Source organism: Apteryx rowi, unplaced genomic scaffold, assembly GCF_003343035.1.
Source record: "Apteryx rowi isolate R43461 unplaced genomic scaffold, aptRow1 scaffold_908, whole genome shotgun sequence".
Classification (NCBI taxonomy): Eukaryota; Metazoa; Chordata; class Aves; order Apterygiformes; family Apterygidae; genus Apteryx; species Apteryx rowi.
In genome coordinates this window covers 213,263-232,593 of record NW_020451214.1, presented here as the reverse complement: position 1 = coordinate 232,593, position 19,331 = coordinate 213,263, and the positions used below count along the sequence as shown (strand labels likewise).

General features: G+C 37.5%; 1 protein-coding gene and 2 long non-coding RNA genes across 6 annotated transcripts in view; 2 read left to right on the top strand and 1 right to left on the bottom strand.

The window, feature by feature from the left end:
- Positions 1-1,843: 1,843 nt before the first annotated feature.
- Positions 1,844-19,331, bottom strand: part of SYT11 (synaptotagmin 11) — an 18,233-nt gene continuing 745 nt past the window's right edge. The window contains exons 2-4 of the mRNA XM_026091528.1: positions 14,121-14,944; positions 10,268-10,391; positions 1,844-8,354 (exon numbers count right to left, since the gene is read on the bottom strand). Coding sequence (XP_025947313.1) covers positions 8,044-8,354; positions 10,268-10,391; positions 14,121-14,944 — 1,259 coding nt within the window. The 3' untranslated portion in view covers positions 1,844-8,043. The remainder of the gene's footprint in view (positions 8,355-10,267; positions 10,392-14,120; positions 14,945-19,331) is intronic.
- On the top strand, positions 8,205-14,224 carry LOC112978240. 3 transcript variants are annotated; one of them, XR_003257799.1, is made up of 6 exons: positions 8,205-8,292; positions 10,491-10,630; positions 11,136-11,217; positions 11,403-11,525; positions 12,229-12,328; positions 14,139-14,224. It is a non-coding gene; the product is annotated as an uncharacterized LOC112978240 (long non-coding RNA). The 3 variants fall into 3 exon arrangements; XR_003257798.1 differs by lacking the exon at positions 11,136-11,217; XR_003257800.1 differs by lacking the exon at positions 11,136-11,217 and having other exon boundaries at positions 8,208-8,292; positions 10,495-10,630.
- LOC112978241 lies at positions 14,301-18,066 on the top strand. Of its 2 annotated transcripts, none has more exons than XR_003257802.1 (4): positions 14,301-14,390; positions 15,765-15,955; positions 17,232-17,316; positions 17,962-18,066. It is a non-coding gene; the product is annotated as an uncharacterized LOC112978241 (long non-coding RNA). The 2 variants fall into 2 exon arrangements; XR_003257801.1 differs by having other exon boundaries at positions 14,362-14,451.

The window sequence follows — 19,331 nt, the reverse complement described above, 5'->3', positions numbered from 1 at the left end:
TAACAGTATGCTGTTTATCAAAATGCAAAATTGGTAAATTTTAAAATACATGGAGGTTAATTAGATGTAACTGTAAGAACTGGAAAAAAAAAACTGCCAAAGTTTCTGCTGCAATAATGCAGYGATACTTTCAATCTCAAGACTGGAAGAATGAAACAAAATACTACACACAAAATGGATCATTATGTTACTTATTTGGGTCGTGGGCACCTTGCTGACATGCTTGTATTCCTCCTCCTCCCCCCGCCCCCCCCCCCAGTCTCTTTTACACCTGTACAAAGCTAGTTGTAAGTCAACTTACAAGATTTGAGGTAAATGCTCTTGATCTGTTTACTTTTTCTTCAGTGCAAGTCATCTGTGTTCTGGGTGGCACTTTGTCACAGCAAATGAGTGAAATGGAACATTTCACTCAGCATTGCCTGAGATCATTTATTCCAATGAGACTGCGCAGTAAATTCACAGAAGATGCACAAAAAGCACGTGGCTTTAATTTGCACAGCTAAACCACTAGATGGCCTACAGTGGAAGAAATAATCAACATTAATTTGGATGAAAAGCTTAAATCCAACAAATACTTCTTTGCCAATAGTCAGCTTTTAAGTCCTAGGCATAACTTGAATGCCATATGAAGAAGGAAACCCTAGAAATACCCCCCCCCCCAAAAAAAAAAAGGAAAGAAAGTAGTATTAAAAAACAGTAGAGTTGAGAAACTTTGCCTTAGGATGACAAAGTTTATGAAAAGGCAAAAAAAAATGTAGAGCTTATTACATGACCTAAAGATAAGCATATGCATAAGCATGGTCTCACTAACATGCATGAGCCCAATAAAGCCCTACTGCCCTGAGATCCCAAAGAACACTTGGGTGAATTTGCTTTAATGTTTTTATCTTGCTTTTTTTTTTCTGTCTTACAAAGAAGAAGCTGCAACTCTTGAAGTTAGGATAAGAAAAAAGGTAGAATAGTTCTCCTCTGGAGTTTTCTTTCTTGTGATTAGGATATTGGAGTTGCTTGGAAATACTAATATTCTACAGAGAATATTGGTAATAACAATAAGAATCTCTGTGGATTGGGGGTGGCCAAGATCTTGATTCAATCTGGTGGCATCCAATATTGTTAGATGTCACTCTATACAGACTTTCTGTTAGATTTTTCTGCCTTGGCTGTGCAGCTCTTGTGTAAGGGCATCTTTTCTGTTCACTCTTTTTACATTTTTTCCTATGATTCCTAGACTGCTTTTTCATCAGACCTGTTACAGCTATGTTACTGTAAGAAGAAAACATTTTTTTTTTAACAATCAAGAAAAGTCGTTGGTTCCAAACCTTGCACTTGCATGTGTTAAATACTTCCCTTGCATTTGTTTAAATGTGGTACATTTGAAAGCATCAGCACAGTCTTTGTACTGCAATGTGTGGTAACACGTTAATTTTTCTCCTGTTTACACTTCCAGTGTTCCTTTCAGAGACCTAAATATATATTTTAAGGTATGACATACATATTTTTTTTTAACTATAAGAAAATCTTAACATGCAGAACCCAGTGTTGTAATTTATTCCTTTAATGGTTTAATACTGTGAGGCACTTAGACTAAATCTTGCTTTGCTGAACTCCTACTCTAAGTCTTAGCTTTCATCAGCAGGAAGGAATCAGACAAGCTTTTACACTTCAGTTTTCTGAATGCAACCTAAAATCTGAATTTTTATGTATTGATATTAACATTCTGCTAGGGACCAAAAACTAAGATGGTGAACTCTGTGATGAGTTGCACTTGTTGTTTTAATTAAAAGTCAAGGTTATGTTAATTGGATGTTCCCCAAATAATCTTGCCTGTGGTTTTCATTCTTTTCTGTGTGAATCTGTCCAGACCTTCCCCTGTCCTAACTGAAATTAATATGTCCCGAGTACTTTGCAACACAGAATATACCTTACCTTTCTGAGACCACACATGTATGCATAGCATTTCCTTATCTCCCTACATCTTCCGTTCCAGGAGTGTAGGGAAGAGTGATGGTTGAGGAATATGCCCCACGGTTGTTGAGATACTATCACTTATTTTGGCTGCATTTTTTTAATGTTTTTCCTACAGCCGACTGCTTTTCATTAGTGATAATGGGATGTCTGTAGGTGGCTATGGAGTCCTTTGAGATGACTTTGAGGACTAGATGGATTAATATACTGATGTATGTGATACAACGGTTCTGTGTTGATGTAGAGTCTAAAACAGTATATAGGCCCTTATGTGTTGGAAAGAAGGAAGGACTGTTGTGCAATACAGTAGAGGTAAAGGGTTTTTGGTTTTTATATGATAGCTCTTTCAATATTGCTAGCTGCTATGACTTGAGCTTTTTTTTTGGCATTGTAATACAGTACAGTTTGCTGTTGTTACTGGTAAAATGCATTGTCAATTATTAATTTGCATTAATGAGCACGGCAATATAAGTATCTGGAATCTATCCAGGGTATTAAACTATTTCACGAACTGTAGCTATGATATCCTGAGAGCGTCTGTGTTTTAACAGTAACACTCTTATTTGGGTCTGAATAAACTCAGAGGAGAAAGGCTAAGGAAGTGATTGAGATACAACTAAGGAGAGTTTTTGCCTGGAATGTTCCTCCTTGCATACATTAAGGAAATCTCTCAATTTTAAGAATGAAGAAACTGTAACAAATGGAACAAATTCTAAATTTGCTGAAAACTAAGCCAAATCAAACTTCTGTAATGCCTGCCTTCTTGCTGCCCTCTCTCCCTTTTTCTTTTCCTGGCCTTTCCCTTTCTGTCCTTTCCTTACATTCTCCTACTTATTCCTTGCTAATTTTTTCCTTTCCTCCATGTTTCCTGTTTGGTCTGACAGAGAAAGTACCTTCTCAAGAATCACATACCTACTGCAGCATAGAAAAAAGAAATAGTCATTCAAACAAAGCACTTGGGGAAAAAAAATCTAAACATTTGTTATATTATAGACCTACTGTGTGCACACATTGTACTTTCATGGTATTGTAAGTTTTGAGAGACTAGTTTAAATAGTTTTTATTTAGAGAAGATTTTTTAAATGTTACCAACAATAACAGTATTACCATTGGGACCCTTTTATTTATCTCAAAACAGTGGAGTGGCTTTTTGAATGATTCTCAAGATTCACAGATGTCGAATAAGAGACTTCTAAAACATGAGGTCCTTCACAGGTACAGTTCTGCCAGCAGATTCTTCCCTTTTAAGGCAATCTTAACACATTTAGGGTTCAGAAAGGAGATGAAGCTGTTGCTAACTCTGCCTTTTCAATGGAAATGCCAAAAGAGCCCTGACCCAGTGAGTCTGTGATCAGGAAAAAAATCACGTTGCCATGGCAACAAGAGTCTTGCTGGTATGTTGAATTAGGTGGGATAGAAGCTGTCAGAGGAGGAAGAGCCTAATTGTGCCACTGAAGATGATGGCAAAAATCCTATTGACTTAAATGGAATCAGCATCCAGACCCAAAGAAGGTGGGAAGAGAGAGCTGAACTTTCATGCTTTTCTTAAAACCATTTCTCTATTCATGGGTTGTCAAACCCATTTTATTTGCCTTTTTCTCCTTTTTCATATGCACATTTTTTGTGTTTTTGCTTAAGCTGAATGGTACAGGAAACTGAAATAGACTGTTTGTTAAGGGCACGCAGTATTAGATGTGGAAGCCAAGTAGAGAAAGATGAAGAGAGATTTTTTTCACGTCTTATACAGTGAGTAGAAAATAATCAGTGACTGTGGACTTTGGCTGAGTGCTTTTAGCAACCGCTGTGCATACTACAGTTATTGCAATGCTAAATAACTAACAGTGGTTAAACACTGCGTTCAGCTGCAGTGCAGAGAGCAACATAACTAATGGCAAATGTAGGTGTTAAATAACCCACAAAGAGCCCTGTTCTCTGAGTCTGTGAACGCTGAATTTAAATGTGTATACAAGTCATGAGGATCACTGCATTCCATAATTTTAGTGGCATCTGATATTTTGTGTGTGTGTGTGTGTGTGTGTGTGTGTGTTAAGTGCCTCATCTGACTGCCAGCGGTAAACGGTGTGATGGAATTGAATTTTTAAAAACCACTCACCAAGGCAGGAGTCACGTCAAGCTAAATAAGCATTTTGAGCATTTGTATAACTTTTTTTTCCTCAGTATTACCAAACTATGCTTATTACTAAACTATCTGAGAATATCATCAGTGAATTTGGTGATGTGATTGACATCTGTTGTAGAGCTTGATTGTTTTCATCTTCATCCCAGAGTAAAGCTGAACAGAGTCCTTTTTTTTTTATTGTTGTTATGTAAATACTGTTATGTATTTGTATTAGAAAAGGCATGCAAAGGTACTCAAAATAAGCGCACTTTACTCTTGGAATGGAAGGCAGGAAAGTTTGTGATGTCCTTAGCTCTTAAGTTGGCCATCTTTCCTTTGTAAATGAGCCATTCCCTTCTGAAGGAAAATTGTTTATGAAGAGCCGCGGCACTGATCACATTCCTTTTCTGGGAACACTCAATGATCTTTTTTTATAGCTTGGGCTGAAGCTGACAAGTTCCTTTAGGTTGAGACCTGAAGTTCACATGCAGTGGTATTTAGGCACCTAAAATACCTTTGAATATTAGTCTTTTGTTATATGGGAGGCTATCAAAGAGAGTGAAGTGCAGCATTAAAGTGCTTGCTGGAGTCCATGTTGCTGGGGAAACACAGTACAGTGTTCTGTACTATTTGGCATTTTCTAAAGACCGATGGCTTTTTGCCTAGCGTTATTGTTCTGTGTAGTAGTGCCTGGGAGTTGCAGAATAACATGCTACAGAAGCCAGATCACTATACTTTAGGAGACTGTTGCATCTTGTACAGAGTGAGATGGTCAAAAACGTTCCTGAAGATATTATGAAAGAATTCATTTTTGACTAGGAATCCAAGAATGCCTCTAAATTACAAATATAATGGAGTGGGTGGGTGTATCCCTTCAATTAGAGACAGTCCTGCAATTGCAAATTCTTGACATTGCTGCTTTTCCTGCCGGTCTAATGTCATCTTTGTTTCACTTGCATTCAATTGTAGCCAGCCAGCAAATATCCGCTCATGCCAAATTATATCCATGTACTAGGCTCTGTGGGTTATAGAGAGTTTTTAAATGCGATAAAATGCGATAAAAGTAGTATTATACTTCAATTGCCTGGATTTTGTTATGCCCCTTTATTTCTTTGAGATTTGTGTGCGCCTTTTCTGTAAATTAAGTCACAGCAGAAATGCACATCTTTTAGAAACAAATCTTTAGAAGTATTCTGTATCGTTAGATATTCTGTATTGCCTAAAGTCAAACGGGGCATAGGCAGCAGCTATTTAAAGTGATTTAATTTTTATTTGCACGCTCAATGTGCGTTAACAAATTCAACATACAAGATAGCATTACATAGTGTAGATTAGCGTACAGCATTATGCAGTTTCACACATTTTGAGTTAKTTTTTTGCCTTTTTTCTTTTTTCACACAAAGTTGTAACTGTCCAAGTTAATTTTACAATAGAAGACACAAGGTAAAGAATAACCACATCTGGGAGATTTTACAGTGAGTCCGCTGTCACTTACTGTCTATTTTACATTAAAAAAAAAAAAAAGAATCTGCACATCTTCAGTTTCCCATTATTCCAGAAGAGTGGTGGAGCTACTCGTGTCTGCCCAATAGCCTAAGTCTATTTACCCTGAGCACGTTTCCTTGACAAGAAGTTCATCTTTCCTTTTAAACTAAAGGAATCTTAAGGAGACCATCTAGGCTTAAGCATACTTTTCACACTGAAGGAAAAAGGGAACTTTTTTTTGTTGGTATGTTCTATTCAAATGTTTGGAGTGATGTTGGAAAACATGGTTCTGGGGAAAAATAGTGACAGTTCCTAAACTTCAGCAACAAGATTGCTTAGTGCAAAAATCAGGATTGAAATAGATCTACTCCAATTTCCAAGGGAGAATTTGTTCTCTGGTTTGTGGCTGAGAGCCACTAATAGAGCGTGAGCTATAACGGATTTAAGACAAGGATAAAATCTACTGTAATCTCAGGCAGAAGTCCTCATAATTGGGATCAGTAAAGCACAAATGGAAGTCCACACTTCAATTTGCACTGTAAGGCTGAGAAATAGGGCTTCGGCTTCAGTGCAACTTCTGTTGTTAAAAAAAAACACTCTGCCTTGAAGTTCCAATGAGTAATTAGCTAGAAGTGAGAAAATTCAACTTTCCAAAAATAATTTCTTAGGAAGAGATGCCAAAATGTTACTAAGTGCTGTTTGCATGAAGAGCCCTCCCAGCAGCAGTTGCTTTACATTGYGGTTGGAAAGAAAACTGAGTAAGACTTGCTCAATTATTCTACTTTCATTAGCAAGAAGGTGGAAAGGATCATTTTTCCAACAGGGCTCTAAAATTCAATAGTCAAGTCCTGTAAATAGTTAAATGATCTTAAAAATTTTTAATTATAATACATTATTTACATTCCACAGGACACAGAACTGCCTGCCTGCCTGGAAGCAACTAAACGTATACTGAAAACTTGCAGTATTCTACGTGCCTCTTTCCAAGCTCAGTTCTGCTTTATATTTCCATTGTAGTGTTCAAAAATAATTTGAATTTCTACAGCTCGTTATAACTATTTACGTTCAGCTTGCCATTATTTGCTGCCACGTATCATCCTTATATCTTTTCTGGTTTGAATGTAATAAGAAGACAAATGAAATTACTTGCCAAGATACTACTGTCTTGTACAAAAAAGTCCTTAGGCTAGTGTTTTAACAGCAAGATCTAATGCAACTACTTCCAAACTTCACCTGTGTTTGCAGAACTTCACTCTATGAACTTCTGTTCAAAACTAGTGACTATTCAGGGTTAATAGCCTGAAGTGCTACAGGTCACATTTATCAAGTAATATTTTTACATTTCAAAGGTGACAGTAAGCACATTCTAATTCTCAAAAGTCATATCCACTATTTAAGAGCTAGCTCAAGCTGCTTTGAAATTCTAAAAATTAACTTCTTGAAGAGTTTGACGCATTTTGCAGGAACAAACTTTGGCCTATATTTACTCTTTTTGAGAGCTGGCTCTTATACAACTACAAGATCATAATACAAATTGACTCAAGTATGAATGAAGAAAAGCGTGTTTAACCTTTTCACTTAAAACCTCTCTCCCCAAAATACTTTCATATGTCAGATATGTTATCCATTATAATTTACCAATCACGTAGAATTTCAAATTTAATGTTTAAAAGAACTAGCAAGAGTTTCCTTAACAATCAATGACATATGGTCATTTGTTTTCTTGGGCCCTTTGTGCACAGACAGGGTTAAATACAATGTAATAGAGACTGGAGTTTCCTCAATTCTGATAGTAAGATATGCCTGTGCTAATTTCTGTGTGGCAAAAGCAAAGTGATCAGTTTGTTAGTGTTTTAATTTTAGATGCAAATCTTTTATATTGTGACTTTATAGCTCCATAACAAGTATATCACAAATGGAAGTATTTTAGTACTGGATTACAAAATTATTTTTTTCTTTGATGGGAAGAGCCATTTTCCCCTGTATTTTCCTTTTGTACTAGTGCAGAATTCTAGACCTTCTTTGTATGGAAATGCAGTTGGTACTCCCAAACCAGCAAAGAACAGAACTGCAAGAATCAATGGTCAGGCAAACTAGCAAGAAACTAGAGGTTAAACAGCAGAATTCAGAAACTTTGGAAGAAGCCTAATAAAGAGAGGCCAATTTTGGTGAATACCAGCAAAGACAGTTCGGCACAAACACAACTTCCATAGTGACAGATAATTGTATTAAAATCTGCAACTTGATATTGGTAGTTATACTAATTTCAGTTTGTATTAGGCATGCAATAGCGTGATTACACTGTTATATATATTTGTGGTATTTTTTAATTTAATGCTATTTAGAATTTTAGTGCCCTGCAAAAATCACATCACTAGAGAACCAATCAGCTGCTTGTTACGAAAGTTTAGTTCTACAGCTAAAACAAGGTTTAAGTCTGTTCTATGAGTCATCTGTCGCTGCCGCAGCCTCTGCTAGTATTCGCTCAGGCTGTGCCATTTGGCAACTGGCTTTCTAGGATTCTCACACACCTCTCGCCAGTGTTCCACACCACCTGCGGTGATGCTGTGTGCTCCCAAAATCAGCCGTCCCACCACTTCATTTTTTGTGGTGCGGTCAAAATCAATAACTAGAAATTCAATGCTGATGTCAGGAAGGAGATCAACAGGAATATCATAAATGAAGGATTCATTGAAGACGGGATTCAAAGTGCACTTCTTCACGTGAGTCTTCTTTTTTGCTATACGCTTTCTCCCATAATAAACGTTCACCTTAACGTAGGGATCTGCCAGAGAGGAGAGAGAAATAAACTAATAACACAGCCCAGTAATGCTCCTGGAAGTACTGGATAGGATTTGGCTTGCTGAACTTTAGCCACCTAAAAGTTGATTGTGTAAGTCTAAGCTACTGACTTCGGCTATCCCAGTGGGGGCGTATTGCTTATTTTCTCGCTGCAAAGCAACCAGCTGATGTTTTTAAATAACTATATAGCACTTCAAGGTCTTCACCAGTTTCAACATTGTACAGGGGCTGGGGAAAACAAYAGTCACATGTAAATTGCAGTAATTAATCCTAGAAGTACCAAATGTGTAGCTTTTCAGTGAGATCAGTGCCTGACTGGCCAAAACATTTCAATTTTCACTGTCATCCGTAACAAGAAATATTTTTACCCTATTTCAGGAACTAGCCCCACAAAGTGGCAAAACAGTTTTAACTGTTTGAAGACAGAAACCAATTATAGTAGAAGGTACTGAAAAGGAAGAAGGTTAAAAAAAAAAAAATTTCATTTGTCCATCAGCCTCACTTCAATTTCTCTCTCAGTCAGCTCACTCTTTATGTGGATGCTTATTTAGGATTAAAATTAAGATAGTTGGACCACAGTGCTTTTTTTTCATACAACAAAAGTTCTGAAGCTGGGTGTCACTTGCCTAGATGACACCATGGCTAATTTTCACTTCTCTATCCATCTGAAATAATGATCTTATATCTAATATAAAGATCATGTAAAGAAATGAATTCAGCTTTGCAACATTCTGCAGGTAGAAGAACAATTGCTAAAAATTTATTCTGTAACCGGAGACCACATATGGAAAGCAACATTTATTTTTTTTCTTTTCTTTTTTCTTTTTTTTTTTTTTTGAGAAAACTAGTGCAAAGTTTAAGGCCCACAATAGAGAATTAAGGCTAGTCTGCATTCTTTCTGAAGTGCACAGGAGAAAACTGCAAAAACAACTAAATTTGCTATCAGTCAGGCTATGTTGAATCTTAAAGTGATTCCAGCCATTTTCCCTAATTCTGCAGAAAACCTTTAATTGCTAGGGCATTCAGGAATCTGAGACACTGTGGCTACACAACAGGAAAGCCAGAACAGTTGTTCTTACTCTTCAACCAGTGGAGCTTCCCAGCAAAAAAAGTAACAGAAATGTTTCTAATGTCATATGAATTTACACCTCTCTATTTTGACTCTATTTTTTCTCCCCCCCTCTTCTAAGGGTAGGATTTGAGGTACGTGCAGTAAGCAGTGGAAGTGCAGTTCCTAGAGGAAAAAATGCTGGTATGGGCAATGATGATTGGTAACAGCATAGAGGCACTGAGCTTCCACACAGTTTTCCCCAAAGAAGCATGGAAATGCATGGAATTTGGAAAACGCTATCTTCATAAAACAAACTAGATGATGCCACAAAGATACAATTGCTGGTATCACAGTAGGAATGAGCTGGTCTTGCTTGTATAACCATCTGTTGATTTGTAATCTGCTTTGTTACTTGTAGTGATCCATCACCCTTAGAAAGAGTTTGAGGAAAATGGAAAGTATGCAACAAAAATGTTCAGATAAGACAGGTGAAAAGATCTGAAAGTGAACTTCTAGTGACTGAGATTTCTCTCTCAAATACTGTTACATATCAGAACATACATAATTTTTCCCCTGTAACACACTTCCCATCCAACAATTAATAGATAGCACAGTCTGTCTGTAAAGTGGATTATTTCTTTCCCTCTCTTCTTGACCCAGCTTGTATTTTAGCTATGCTTAGATATTCTTTGGTATTGCAAGCAACAATGTAACATTTTGCTAACCACCTCTAAATTGTATTGTGTTCAGTGTGTCCAGTCAAGCTATAAATTGCCCTCTGTGCATTCATGTGTGACTGTGTGAAGCAGCGTGCAACCACATTTAGAGCTGGAGAAAATAGCTTCTACCTGAGAGGCCAGTGATATCCATCTTTGGCAAATGTCTGGCTTTCAGCACCACAACAGTCATTCTCTGTGCCACAGGCTGATAAGACAATGAGACTTGCAGCTCTCCTCTGCTAATGCACTTCTGTGAAAAAGAAGCAGAAACAATTTATTAGGACAACCGGTCTTATAAATATGAGCAAATGTTGGAGGTCACAAGAATTTTCCTTTGCTTTATGCCTAGGAAGTTGGAGAATTAGGTGGAGTCCATTTTAAATACAAGAAACCAGGGCAAGTGCCTTGGGCACATGGAGTGATTGGAGAAGAACAGAGTGGCATTAAGCGAATAATCCTGTACTCCGCACCATATGCCTGTTGAGCATGGTAAGCACCACTACAGTCTTTTCCCTTGAATTTTGTGTTTCCATGAGGGCAGTCACGGTAAGCACGTTCTGACAGAGGAATGGCTCTGGCTGTCTTTTGAAGTCTGGTGCCAAAGACATTTGTGGTTTTTAGGAGCCTAAGTTTCGTTGACTTTGGTGAAGCTTAGATTGCTGACCACCTCAAATTCTTCTGGCATGCTTCAAAAGTTTCACCATCAATCTAGCCTGCAACAGTTGGAAGATAAAATGGTTCCACTCCAAAGAGTAGCATTATTAAGATCATGAATACTAATTTTGGTTTCCAGCCAGCATTCATTGACTTTCACTGAGATGGCACTAATTTAGATTAAGTTCATCTGCTATCAAGGAAAACAGTATTAGGAATGGGTATGAAATTGTGGGGTGTCAGGAAAACAGGACTGATAGCAGAACTACTGTGACAATTCAGATATCTGTACAATACAGTTCTGACTGTTAGCACCTTGCCCTCCCTCTGTCCCCACTAGAATCTGGTACCTTTAACCCTGCAGTATGAATGGAAGAAAATATTAGTGGTCACAAAAGAAGAATTTTCCTCACTTCGAACAGGTAAATCGCGACAATAAACATGACCTGCAGTAAGAGAGCCAGCTGTATGCTCTGGCGATCACCCAAGTGGTGACTCAGTTCTTCTAAATACTATTATTCAGATTAATTGTTAATAATTATCAGTGTAAACCTAAACATGGGAAATATTCATTATAATTGTAATGATTTTTTTTCTATTTGAATAGTTCCCATGTACTTAATTTGAAGACCATGTATTCACAAGTTCTTGGCCCAAGAGGAAATGTTAAGAACTTTGACTCCTTCAGTACACCAGAATACAATCGACAAAGATCCTAAGACCAATACATGTAAGTGACAAAGAGGAGATCTCCCCAATTCCTCTTTCTGTTTAAATGTATGTTATTTGATGGATCTAACTATAAAATTGGCCCTGCTTTGAGCAAGGGATTGAACCAGATGACCTCCAGAGGTCCCTTCCAATCTAAATTATTCTGTATTCTGTGACTCTGTACTACCTGATTGCTTTTGATAAGGGACTTATCTGTGCATGAAGAATATGATACAAAATCAAGGTTTGAAAATAACAAACTGCCTTTGCTGCTTTTTCCGACTCAGGGATGAGTACCTCTTTTTTGCCATTTTAATAGCCTTCTATTGTTGCCAGCTACTTAATGGTATAAAGTACACTACACTAGTCTAGCATGTAATTACAGGCCACTGGGACGCAAGCTGTTTAGTGTGTTTGTTTGATCTGGTCCTTCTCAAAGACTTTGTTATCTGTATGAAGAAGGAAAATAGGATACTAAGCTTTATGTAATACATGTTTATCTTTTGAGGGGGAAAACAATGTTTCTAGCCTTGGTGATGTATATTTAGTTAGAGTTCTGGGGTTCTTTTTGTCTTTGACGTAATTTCATGCAGTTACTTCAAAGCAATTTGCATTAGATAGTCTTTTAGACAGTATGGGAAATGTCTGTTAGGATCTATACCTTTGCTGGCTTGAATCAGTGCAATAATATACTGCATTTTAAAAGCAATTCCATGTTCCAGATTTTGAAACTTCCTATTACATTGAAAACTATCTTCAGTAGAAGCTGTGTTGACATTGTGAAATTGTGCAGATTTTCAAGACTGTACAGCTGACACTAAGGTAAATGCTATTTTTGATTACTCATAAATGTTACATAATTTGCATCCTTGATTAAAACTATTTTTATTTAGTGTGACCTTTTTCTCTATAATCAATTACTACTAAAAGATAGGGTCAATTAGTTAAAAAGAATACCATTAAAAGAACCTTAACCAGTCACCTGATTTATCATAGTATAAAAACATTCCGAGAGTCTAGGGAAAGCAAAGTGAACACCAAAACTCTGGTTCTGTTGGGATTCTTTCTATTTGTTTTAGAGTTTTGTTTTGCTTTTTTCTCCAAAAGAGGCATGGTCTCTCTAGTGGTTTATTTCTAAAGGAAAGGACAGGCTTTTTCAGCAATAACTTAATATGGGGAAAATAAACCAAAGATTTGTCAGCAGTTAGATAGTCTATGGGTTTTGAATGAATACCAGGTTGGAATGCCATGGGAGGTGCCATATGTTTTGCTGCAAAATGGCATTTATATTAGCTTTACTCTCTCATCAACTGTTCACTGAGTCCAGCATGTATTATAGCAACTCATTCCTGTCATAAGATGTTAACGCTGTCCCAGAGGACATTTTGTGAGGAAAAGGAACAAGTGTGAACAGGAGGATGACAATAACAGAGAGTCTGTCCAGTCTGAACAGGGAAAAGGTAAAGTGATAACACCATAATAGCAGGGAATTGAATGTCAGAAGCAGTRACAAAATCTAGGAATGGCAGAAAATGTTGCATTGTAATTTACATTGGGTATTCTTTAAATAATTTTAAAATAAGTTAAATGCTGTATACAGTAGAAAAAAACTTTTCAAATAGAGTGCAGCCACTCTAGGGCATATCAAAATATTTTACAGAGCCCAGCAACAGTTTGCAGCAGGTTAGAGTGATAAGTGAGGCCAAATGCCATTTCCTATTGAACCTGGAGGATAGGTAACAAAAATAAACCAATCAATAAATTAAAAATTGGAAGTACCACATTAGCCTCATACTTGAGCAAAGCGTATTTTCTGAGGATAGAAGTAATCTTCCCCAATATAAGTATTTATTTTTTATATGGACATCTCATCTTTCTAATTACAGCACTAGATATTAAGAATGGAATTCATTTCACCTAAATTTAGATGTCTATATTTGTCATAACCACCTTAGACACACTTTATCCTCATAGGAAAGAGAGTGAGTCATTTAGGTTTGGATTCATCTGGGCTGTTTTATCTTTATCTACTCCAGGACAAGAGGAATCATACTCCACTGACTATTTCGACTTATCTCCATTGACTTAGGGCTTACAGTAACAAATTCAGAGGTAGATACTTACAAATGCAGGTGTCTAAAATAGTCAGATGATTCCCTCTCTAAGTGAGATTTGTCTTTGAAAAGCAGAATATGTATTGCTCAGAATCTGTATAAAAGTGATTCAGAGCACCCTTATCTCCAGCTCTCCTCTACAAACACATGATGTGAAAGAATGCTGGACACTGATGAACGTCCCTTTACTGCATCAGCTCTTTTACCTGGAGATGAGGATTTTGCCTTTTTTTCTTGGCCTCATCAGTTGTAACATCCATTACTTCTACGACTCCACAGTGACTATATGTGGATATCAAATCTCTGTAACCACAGTGCAGAGAACTGCCTAAAGAGTACAACCATATATTACTATTAATATGTATCTGGGGAAAAAATGAGTGATATGACTAAGGATTTGCAGTATTCCTGCTTATTAGACACTGAGGCTCCTGGATCAAAATAACTGGGATCAAATATAATGCATGTAGTCTTATGTCGCGCTACGTGAAGTTACTTACTTGTATGTTCCTTTTAAGGATCTCTCTGGTCAGCTGAACCTTTCCAGTGCTTGGATCCACCCCTGCAAGGGGCACCATGACTTCTCCAATAACATCATCTCGAGAAAAGCGATCAAAGCTCAACACCAGGAAGTGAAGCACCAAATCCTGGAGCTGGCTGTAGGGGATCCCGTAGAAGGTGAAGGTTTCATCAAAGACTGGGTCTAGAGTCTTGCGAAGTACACGAGTCTTCACTCGATGCCTTTTATCTGGAAGAATTGTCATCTTGATGTAAGGGTCAGAGCTCTGAGTGTGCTCATCCATAACTGGCAGCCCATGGGCTTCCTGAATGGTAACTACCAGTGCTTTTTTAGGGAAGTTGTAGTCCACTGAGAAAGTCAGTTCACCCAACATGACATCATCCCCTGGAGAAGATGGGGAGGAGGTTTTACTCCCTCCTGGAGTGAGGCTTTGATCTGGACTTAGTTCATCTCCGTAATCTACTTTTATTGGGAGCTGATCAACATGGGGGGCTGTGTTTGGCCCATCGGGGGCCTTATCTGAGCCTATTAAACCAGATTCAGCAGCATCCACCAAATGGTTTCCCCTTCCAGTCTCCTTAGGAGTGCCGTTCTTGTCTCTCCGGATTCGGTTGATTTTCTTCTTGTTACTCAAGGTCTCTGGATAGATACTGATGCCTTTCAACATGTGAATAAATTTGTACGGTGGAGTTTTGTGCTTTTTTTCTGCTTGCTGATGACAACATGTCCACACAAAAACTGTTACTGAGACAGACACCACAAGGACAGTAGCACCAATGAGGCCTGCCACAATTGGAGAGACATCTGTAAAGAAGACAAAGCAGTCATGAAAGAGCTAGTACCTTTGCAATTGCTGTATCCTTGCAGGACCAAGTACAGCTGGAGAGAGAATCTATACAGTATTATAATGTTCTTAATTCAATAATCCTGACATCAAAGTTTCCCAGGAATAAAAAATTAATTCCTTTAATTTATATTTTGCTATGTGGGAGACATTTTATGCTCCCAACACATGCTTGACCTATGTTTCACTTGCTAAGAATTTCAAACATTTGATTGCCTTAACTTGCCAAATCAAATTCATGTGTTACCAGCATAAGAGCACAGCTCCCAGACAAGTTTTGCAAGTGAATACAGTTTCTTGCTCTGCAGGAGGGACTCCTCTCTTTTTATGTCCTGTTCAGAAACATTACACGATCCTATTTTAATAACAGGGAATAGTAAATATGCACATAACACTTTTTAGAATCTGGAATTATCCTTTATTAATTAACAATTAAAAAATCACTTTGGCCTAAAAAGGGGGATTGTTTTGTCCTATCCCCTTACAACAGATACTGAGCCACTGGTACAAGCTAAAGACAGAGCAGTATAAAGTAGGAAGCAACACCCCCCCACCCCCACCCCAAGTTAAATTGACTTGAGAATTTATACAGAGTTTTTGATGGAAGTGCTGGAACTAACAACTCACTCTGGGAAAATATGCTATGCCATAATGAAACGATCACAGGGGTCCCATTCTGTGTCTCATCAAAATATTGAGATTGCTCTCTTTAACTGTTCCTCTGTGTTGAACTCATAATTTGTCTGCTTTTTCATTTCAGTGTTATTTGTGTTCTTACAGATTTTGATGATCCGGCAGCTGCTGACAGAAGTTCTTCCAAGCCAGCAGCTATGAGACTCCCTTTTCATGTGAAAAAACTATGTTCAAAAACAATGGACATAAAATCCTGTATTTGGATTTAGGAATTACCTGATATTTACTAGAACTTATGTTAACTGTCTTCTTCAGCAATGACAAACCATAATAATAAGGTATGGTGTTCATTTTTAGTAACCATGCTAATTATTTTCTATTTATAACAGTTGACTTTAGAGCAGTATTATTAAACACAGAATGAAATCAGTAGTTTTGAGCTTCCCCGGTATATTATATTGACATACTCAAGCAAGTCCAGTTGAGGGCCACCAAAATAATTAAGGAGTTGAAGAAGATGCATGAGGCTGAGGAAAAGTTGAAAGAGCTGGGTTTGTTCCCTCTTAAAAGGGAAGGCAAAAGGCAAATCTTTGTTGTCTTCAATTTCCTAATGGGAGGTTATAGAAAGACAGAGCCAGGCTTTCCTCAGAGCTGCATAGCAAAAGGATGAAGGGCAGAAGACACAAATTGCAACAAAGGAAATTCCAATTAGATATTGGGGGGGGGGGGGGGAAAAAAAAAGGGGTGGCTAAACACGGGAAAAGGGATGAGAGGTTGTGGAATCTCCGTTCTTGAAAATACTCAACACTTGACTGAGCAGCCTGATCTATCTCCTCTTAAACCTGTGTAGCGACATAAAGTGATGGTAAAAAATGACAGTCGCTGTCAGTGCCTTATCTTCACTAGTGCTCCTACTGGTGAAATTGCACTGGTGCTAGCAATACTGAAAGGTTTTCAGTGAAACAGATTATTGTAGAGAAGATTTCTCGTTTTCCTGGCAACACGTTATTTCACTGCTACTCAAAACAAGACAAAAAAGGCAGATGATTACATTATGAAACATTCACACACTAATCACGGGTAGTTTAATAAACCGGGGGAGAAGGAAGAGGCCCTCTAAGCCTAACCACTCTTCTTTCAGTAGCACTACTTAGCACAGAATGCATTTTGTGTCACAGCGCAGGGAATCGGTGTCCATCTCTACTGCAGTCATCATATAACTGCTCCCTTGTTGAAATACATTTCTTCCTTCCCTACACACAATATTTTAAATTGTTTATAATTCTTGTAACATTACAATTCTCTGTTGCATAGATGTCTTCTGCAGGATTTTCCTCTGCCCCCCCTTAAATTTAAGAAAAAATGGAGTTAGATTAATTTATTAAAAGAGCAAACAAGCAGGTGCTTCTGAGGATGTTTATCTTGTATATAGTCTAAACTTCTTCAGTTTAACTTAAGAGTTACTAAAAGCAGTGTTTCAGTATTATTGGTGGTATTATTATTATGATGATGATATTGGTATTATTATTATGGTATTACTGCTTTAATCATCGTTAAAGCAATTCTTCTTTTGAAACAAAAAAACCCTCTAGCTCCACGTCTCTTTCTTTACAGGTTGTACAAACGGCTTCCGTAGTAAAATGAAAAAACAAAAAAACATTGTCATGACAACAGCTAAACAGAACAATTAGGACAAAAGGTAAGCTTGTCTGATTTTCATATTTTCATTCTGTACCACAAACAGGAGCAAAAATTTTCCAACCTCTCATTTGAAACTGTAGAGAGCACCTTAGTTTTGTATTTTCTCTGGTTATTATTCCTTCAGGCTAATAGGAAAGAGAGCAAAACTGACAGATTATCATCTGAACATTTGATAGGCTGAATGAAAACTCTTTATTTTCAAAAGACTAATATGTCTCCTTTTTGCAAAAACAGCAGAACTGCTTTTGATTAGACAGAAGTCTTCCTAAACTGAAGCTGGAAGACTTTCACATGGTGATTGGCTCCATGGATAAATTCACCTCAGGCCCCATTGCAAGTATAGACTGGCATTAAAATAACTAAAGCAAGAAGTATTCACAAACAACATTAACAAAACACTTACAAATATATCTTTATTTTGTTATTTAATGTTTCCTTTTTGAAATGAGTCAAATGGTCTTTAACAGATAATTTGAATAGAGTACTACAGTCCAGCCCTATATAGATATTACAAGCTTCTGAGCATATGCAAGAAAGGGCAAATGCTGATACTCCTATCCTTTCTTGTTCCGATCTCAGTTTGGTTGGTTGTTTTTTTAATTCTGTCTTCATAGCCTACCTCTTGTACTTTTATTTTCTGCAGATCTGATAAAAAATTTTTAGAAGAAGCAACGAGCAGTCATGCTGGAAAGCAACAAATAATGGCTTCTATGATTTTTCTTCCATTAAAATATCTAATCACCTTTGAGTTTTTAAACTTGGCTTTCAATAATGCCTTGTGGCTGAAATTATATGACATGACAAAATAACTTTTTATTTTGAGGCTGCCCCAGCTGGTTTCATCTGATGCCTGGTTCTTATATTAGAAGAAGCAGTGAAAAAATCATTCCCTATTCTCTTTATCTATGCTGGTCATGATACCCCTCTTTTCCTGGCCAAAGACTGCTACTTTATATAATTGTTCCATACATTTAGTAATCCTGTTTCCTTAAGTTCTTACAGTTGTAAACTAAACTGATATAAAGCAACTTTTGTTAAGCTTTTGCAACTTTGTGCATAGAGAAGTGCTTAGAATGTCTGAAGCAAATATTTGAGTCTCATGATGTATAAATACCCGAGTAATGCACAACTCGAGAATAATTTAATGAAACCAGAATAGTTGATACTTTCTGTTGTGAAGCATCCTTTGATGTTTCATTAGGTAGAGAACAGCAGCAAGTGCTAGATTGTTTAAAGTGGTACCACAGTCTATTTTGTCTCCTCCCTCTAAAAGAAAAGAACAGAACCAAGCTTTTTTATTCAGACTTCTTAGATGAGGTCCTGATGTGATGCTAAGATTTAATTGAAACAAAGACTCCTTTTTTTGGTCATGGAATTAATATTTCAACTAATGAAGAATCACTGAGAAGTTCTTTTTAATACGGATGTTCTCTCATTATACCGTAATGGCTACTGGTTGCTAAAAGTTAAATTATGAGAGTATGTGGCTCTTGGATTCCATGAAAGGCACAGGATGTAAAATGGAATGTAAAATGTAAATAGATATATTGTGCATTAAATAAGTGATATAGTATGGTGAATTATAATTAAGTGCTTCAGAATATAAGGGAAATGTGGTAAATGTGCTTTAACTATGGAGCCTTATGGCCTCAAGGGAAGGTCAGTCAATAGCTAGAGAACAGAAAGAATCTTCAGAATTTGAGAAACCACATTTGACATGTACACTAAATGCTGTATTACCACACCTTGTGACCCAAGGGGTTATAAAAAGCTTCTTAAAAATTAGCGAGCAGAATCTCAATAAGATCATTCTGCTGGTGACCTAGACAGCAAAGAGGCTGCACTATGTACGTGCTGGAGCCAGACCGTGACCGCACAGGCACAATCTGGGGCCATTGTGCATTGGATGATTTACCAGGCCCGTGTAGTTTCTCGCTTGCCACCGAGGATCTCCCGGCAGCTCCGGGACCTGCTCTCGACTCAGCCGGGCACCCGAGCGCGGCCCGGGCCGTC